We start from the raw sequence: 6544 nt of genomic DNA on the forward strand, positions 1-6544 counted from the left end.
ACTTCATCTGTTCATCATAAGATAGGGGAGATATCAAGCCTTGATGGATAATTTGAGGTTCCAGGGGACCAGGACAGATTCATATCGTCGTATCAATCAACCTTCTTTTATATTGTTGCTTTAATTTTGAAAAATTAGTGCGTCTTAGTGCAATATGGGTCTTGTGAACCCAAGCAAAATGATAGTGAAAATTTTTTGTGGTCAATTTATTTTTTTGTTTTATTGTAGTTGTAATCTTGCTTTCACTGTTTTGGGGCCTAATCTATTTCATGAGTAGAAATTGGATTACAATAACCATTGTTTCCATCGCTCAATGACAATTTTTTCATAGTTTTTTATTTTATTGTATAAAGTAATTTGCTCTTTCTAAGTATACAAATCAAGTTAATAACTTGATAAATAAAAAATATACAATAAACTATAAAAATAATATCCGAATTTTTTGCCCGACTTTTATTTTTTTAATCCAATAATTCTCGAATCTGAATCCGACTCCGATTTTTATTTTTTCCGCTTTTTGACCGAATCCTTAAATTAATCAATCGAATTATTCCGAATAATTCTCCGTCCGAATAATTCCCGAATCCGAATTTGCTAACTATGACTCTACTGTGTAATAGAGGCAGCGGCTCAGATCCGATGTTTTGGAGCAACTCAAGGCGTGTGGTTATGTGTTGGGTTCCATGCCAAGGCACTCCAAGACGTCGGATTTGAGCCGCTGCCTCTATTATGCAATAGAGGAGCCGAATCCATCAAAAATCATCTTAAAGTAAAGAAATTTATTTATGTCTTAAAGACATTACAGTTATTGGAAGGTGTTGGTCTCTTATTTCCATCACCACCATGCATACACCATCTTCTTCTTTCATAACTACTAAACCAGAATTTTCCCTAGCATAAGCTGGAATAAATGGCCAACCCGGCCGCTTTCGCCAGCTTATGGTTCTGATTGGCCTTCTGTGCTCCTTAATACTCGTAGTCCTCCTTCTATCCTTGTTGAAGCAGAATGTTGAAGTAGGGTTACAGATCTCTAGATGAGGTCTTGAACTTGCACTACCCTTGTTTGATAATCTATTACCATCATCTCCAAATTTGACTGAGATAAACACTTCTGTAAAAATTGAAGCCTCAAAGATTCAATTATACAATAGGAAGATGATAAAAGAAACAATCACTTCCCTTGGACATTACAATATTCATTATCTCATACTCATAGCTTAAGACTAGTAACAAGTATGATTTTAAGTAGATCTGATTAGAAAAAAATAAAAGAAAAAAAATCTATGTAGCCGACCCCATTACCTTCGTTACCCGAGAAAGCAGTTTTCCGGGCATTGTCATTGGAGCTTTGGCACTTGAGCTTGAGGTGGTGTTGGGTAAGGAACCACCAAATGCAAAGGCTTTTGGGAGGTTTTTGTGAGCCTAATGATTACTCTTTATTAGATCTTCTGATGCCAATGTGAGAAGCTTTTCTTTCAGACAAAGGGCACAAACCCCTACAAGCATCTCTGTTGGATGAAAATGTCAGTGTGTGATTACTTCTTTGAATCCACCCATGCTGTTTCAGAAGAATTGCAGACACAAAGGTAGGAAGAAGAAAGAAAGAAAGAAGAGAGAAACATAAAAATTTGTCATTTTGGAAAGAAGAGAATTAAGAAAGGTGTTAAGGTAACATAGTAACTTGCTAGGACTTATATCTAAGCTGCAGCTAGTTTAACTATCTAGGAGCATGCGTAACACCATTGAATACATAATTTAAATGCTCTAGGTACTCTTCAAAATTGCATAATAATAAATCTGCGGCCAACTTGCAGTACTGAGTATAAATGAAAGAGGAATATAAATGGGTTTTAGCTGGCTTGTCTAATCCAGTTAGTGAAGTTGGGTTTAAAACTTCCTCTTGGCTAGCCCAATTACTTAGCTTAACATGTTTTGCCTATCCAAACAAAGCTACACTTTTAGAGATGTAAATTCTATATGTATTCATATCTGGTTAGGAAAATCTATATTCAAAAAATTGGTATTCGATAAGGGTGTCAATCGGTTTGGTTTCAGTTTTGATTCGGCTCTGAATGATGATAAGGTGGATCAGAACCAAACTGAGAACCGACTCAGTTCAGCATTTAGATACTCAAGTTGATTCAATTCGGCTCGATTTGTTTTGGTTCCAATTCGGTTATGATATGCAATTTTAATTCGGTTATGAAAACAATTCCACTTTTGGACCATGACTGGGACCAAAGGCCATAATGCATGGGCTCAAGTTATGACCCTTATGGCTATTGCTAATTCTAAAATTATCTTAGCATGTCAATATGTGATGATAAATTACTCAAGCTGAAAGAGAATCATGATCAACATGGTTGATTCTAAACCGAATTGACCGATTCAAACAATCCAAGACCGATTTTGAAACCCTGATGCAATAGTGAACTTGGAGGCATTGATAGATTATTTATTTATTTTTTTTTTCTAAATAGAGAATATGCGTTTAATTTTGCTGACCACACTTTTGAAGAGAGTTAATCAAAGCTCATTGATTAATCTTGAATCTGTGCCATTAAGATAAGATATCCAATGTATTGGTTGAAAGTATTAAGGGTGAGAATTTTGTGCGGTTCTCCTCAAAAGAAGTGCCACTTTAATTATTAACTTTTGCTAAAATTATTTTCACCCTCGAGCCCTGTAAAAATTTAGAACATTGGATTGGTATCTAAACAAGGACTGTGGAGTGTGTGTGGTGTTGGAATGATAGATGTATATCGTTCTTGTTAAGGAGAGGGTTCGATAAAAGACAACGTAGCTTTTGCACCAGCATAAGGACTAATGGGAACGTACGTGAAAGTATCAACAATGGTGAGATATTTTCCTTTTATGCGAACAAGGTAATCATTTCCCCATCCCATGTTTCTTGACGCAAGGGACATACTGTCTTCTACAATTCATTTCCCCGATAACTCATGATTAAAAAGAGACACCCCCATTTAAGCATAGAACAGTGAAGCCAACCATGGACGTAACTTTTAGTCCATCATCCTCAAGGGCCCAACTAATGATGAGGCCAATCAATAATTGGTGAAGTATGGGCTAAAAGTCCTAGTCCACCATGGTTTAAATGGGGCAAAAATTTTCATATTGGTCCACCTTAATAAGTTCATCAAGGCGGTCCAAAATACACATGGTAGATTGGTGGATGGGTCTAAATTTTATCGACAGGTAGACCCTAAAGTCTTCTACTTAAGAGTAAAATTTTAATCTTAACAGAGTTTGCCAAATGGCAAAAATAGATAAAAGTTTTAATATTTGAGATTATTAGTGCACAAAATAGGGTAAAGCTTTTAAAGTTCTCTTGATGGGCCAATGACTTTAATTAGGCCTCTTTGGAACTCCTGAAATTTGGGCGAACCAAGGTTAATTAGCATATTAATCCCAAGGCTAAATTTTTGGCTTTACCCTTGTTCAACATGGTAATAAATTTTTATTTTTATTTTATGGTGTTGATACTTGGTGGTAGATCCATTGCAACGATTTCTTAGATTACTCGTTGGGATAGATATAGACATTGTTTTAGGTATCGATATTGGATTGATTGTATCACAATGATGATATTGGTTAAGACCGATCATGATCCTAGAGGAGAGAATAAATCTAAATACAAGAAGAATAAGTAAAGCCAAGGAAGTTCCCAAGTAGGGGAAACACCAAAGGGTCAAGAAGTGAAAAAACAATACTCTAATATCAAAAAAAAAAAAAAAAATGATGTAACTTTGAAAAGTCCTCAGTCTTATTTTTTTGGTAAAATGGAAAGTCCTCAGTCATTTTGTCAAAGATTGTCACTCTCTAAAGAAGTAGGCAGAGGAAAAATGTTCTTGCATCTAGCGATGAATGGGGAGCATTCATCACCATTGTCGAAGATGAGCAGACTGTGTTCATGTAGATTCATATATTGCTAAAATATTAGTCTAAAGCTAGTGAAACAAGAGTCATTAATATAGTCACCATAATATATAACACCATAGATACATTTGAGAGCGAAAATAGATGTCATATCCACAGACCAAGGACGTTCACGTACGTAAAGATTCACCGAACTCGATATATTTGGCATGGACACAAGCTAATCACCAATTTCAACTTCACTTCTCCATCTAATAACCTTATTCACAAATTATTGCATGAAGAATAAAAAGGAGAAACAGTTGTAATAAATTTAGGAGGTTGGTGGTCCTATATAACTTTGGTGGAGATCTAAGACTGTCTCTCTCACAATGTGTGAGAAGAGAATGAAGAATGTATTGTTTATAACAAATATGCACATATAAGCTTACCAAATTATGTGACCTAAATAATAGAAAAATAACAAGAATACATGTACAAATTATATATATTGAATCTGTACAAAATCAGTGATCTTCTAACAACTTCTTATATGTGACACCATGCTTGCCTTATTTTAGTCCTCGTATGTTAGTGTATCACCACCATTTGGTAGAAATTGATGATTATTGACTTGTGGGTCAACCATCAATAGATGTAGCTTCATCTTTGTTGGTCATCTCATTTGCTTGATGAGGAAACCTCATTGCTACATATTGGGCAAACCTGCAAGGCATTGGTATATATAACTAGCTTAACACCTTAATTAACAATAGAGTTTGGACTTTGAAGTAATCAACTAGGATGATAAATTATCCTAGACAAATTGCCAATCTACCTTCTTAATTTGAAGCCATTTGCTTATACAATCGGAATGGTAAGGTTGCTCACATGAAAGCATTACAAGTGATTCTCCATCTTTGTATTCATCTTGACAAATCACACACCTGTCATACATGTCAATCACTAATTATTAATATCGGCCAATACGGGGATAGCATTCTTCTCCATACAGCTCAGGGACCAGGGTCCTCCCTGCCCTAGGATCACTCTCTGGTCCTTGGGCTCTATGGAGAGGAGTGGTCCAAAAGTTATTTTATTTTGGGAAACGAAAAAAGGTTTTTTGTGGGTTTCGGTGGTAAAGGAGATTGGGAAATTTAAGGGTGTGCAAAATCCTTGGGGCTGTTATGGGCTCCGATTATTATTGACGGTAAAGGGAGAATATTTTGGGGGGACAAAATTCAGTGTCCACAATATTGTGAACTAAATCCTTGGGTGTTTTGCAATCGAAGCTCAATTTACCGATCTACCACATCTTCCCTCTTCAGCTTGAATTTATTTTCATAGGGACGAAGTGAATTGGCGAGTTCGTTGGCTGACAGTCCTTTGTTCACTGACCCAACAGTTTCTCCAAGCTCAAGCAACTCCTACAGCCATGTCCACTTAATTAAAATTAAAATCAATCTTTCCAAGTGATCATAGAAATTTGCAGCGAATTATTATAAACATGTATATGCTACTCACTTCGTAAGACATTTCATCTGGGTCTATCTCGTCTTGTTCCATGTCCTGCAAAAAAAAAAAAAAAAAAAAAAAAAATTGATATATATATATTGCAGAAAATTGGGTCTAAGAAGATACCATCATTAAGGGTGCTCGACTCGGTTGGTTGTGGATTTGAGTCTTGGTATGTCCACTATCGACTATTGCTCGTTGATCCTGCGGAAGCGCCACACTACCACGGAGCACCCTTTTTTCTTCTCGGTAAAAAAAATAAAAAAATAAGAAAATAAATTATGGCTACCTCATCCTCGCTGCTACCTTCTTCTTCTTCTCCTTCTCCTTCTGGATATAATATGTCAGCTGCAGAAGGAAATGGAATGAGGATCACAACTCACAACCCACAAACCACAACCATGTTCATGTTATAGTTACCTTCAAGGAATTCCTCATCAACAAGCCCATAGCCAGGATCAGCTTCAGCGTCATCATCATCATCTTCATCTTCGTCACTGAATTCATAATTCTCACTTTCCTCCATTATGGACACGAGAAACTGCCTTTCCTGGAAACAAATTAAGTCTCTCTCTTAAAGCTGAATCACAGAAAAGTACCCTATTAAGAGCTAGAGAAAGAGAGAGGACCTGTTCTTGTATTGTCATTGCAAAGGTGAGATCTGAGTCAATCTGGCTGGGTTGCGTGACTGGAACGACCTTCCTGTCATTATTAATTACATGTTTGGCCTCTTCACCATCCATGGATATGAATATGAAAATGATGATGTAATTTCAGTCTTCTTCTTCTTCGATAGGACAACAAAGAGAAGGCTTTAATTGAAGAATATATGAGGAAAGGCAAATGGGTCTGACCCTGAGAATTGAATGAGGTTTCGTGGGTGGGAAGCTAATGGATGGAAAGGAAGGAAGGAAGCGGGTAATGGAGGATTTCATGCAAAGGAAGGAAAGCAGCAAAAGCTTCTGATTATAACGTACAAGTTTTGACATTCTAAACCGTAATTGATCAAATTCATGGCCATCGTAATACCTTATACGCATCTCTTGCCTTGTGATTGGGCAATCTCTGGTGCTTCTGTAGATGGCGGCCCTGAGCTGAGAGCGGATCTAAACCATCCCCCAAACCCCACCCCCCAACCCCACCCCACCCCCCC

General features: G+C 36.8%; 1 protein-coding gene across 3 annotated transcripts; it reads right to left on the bottom strand.

Moving 5' to 3' along the window:
• Positions 1-3979: 3979 nt before the first annotated feature.
• LOC122083936 (E3 ubiquitin ligase BIG BROTHER-related-like) lies at positions 3980-6253 on the bottom strand. Of its 3 annotated transcripts, none has more exons than XM_042651897.1 (7): positions 6021-6253; positions 5812-5941; positions 5681-5739; positions 5401-5445; positions 5179-5303; positions 4768-4823; positions 3980-4602 (listed from the first exon to the last, which is right to left on the bottom strand). In XM_042651897.1, the coding sequence occupies exons 1-7, from the start codon at positions 6132-6134 to the stop codon at positions 4586-4588; spliced, it is 546 nt and encodes a 181-aa protein (XP_042507831.1). In that variant the 5' UTR covers positions 6135-6253; the 3' UTR covers positions 3980-4585. The 3 variants fall into 3 exon arrangements, with proteins under 3 accessions (XP_042507831.1, XP_042507823.1, XP_042507817.1); XM_042651889.1 differs by having other exon boundaries at positions 4715-4823; positions 5681-5721; positions 6021-6245; XM_042651883.1 differs by having other exon boundaries at positions 4715-4823; positions 6021-6244.
• Positions 6254-6544: the final 291 nt, after the last annotated feature.

Source organism: Macadamia integrifolia, chromosome 1 (assembly GCF_013358625.1).
Source record: "Macadamia integrifolia cultivar HAES 741 chromosome 1, SCU_Mint_v3, whole genome shotgun sequence".
Classification (NCBI taxonomy): domain Eukaryota; kingdom Viridiplantae; phylum Streptophyta; class Magnoliopsida; order Proteales; family Proteaceae; genus Macadamia; species Macadamia integrifolia.

Excerpts from the sequence above, each read along its gene's own strand:
- LOC122083936 (XM_042651883.1), bottom strand. The coding sequence starts at position 6,134 with ATGGATGGTGAAGAGGCCAAACATGTAATTAATAATGACAGGAAGGTC. Across the intron at positions 5,942-6,020 it reads CAATGACAATACAAGAACAG|GAAAGGCAGTTTCTCGTGTC; the intron begins GTCCTCTCTCTT and ends ATTTGTTTCCAG. Across the intron at positions 4,824-5,178 it reads AGGGAAGATGTGGTAGATCG|GTGTGTGATTTGTCAAGATG; the intron begins GTAAATTGAGCT and ends CATGTATGACAG.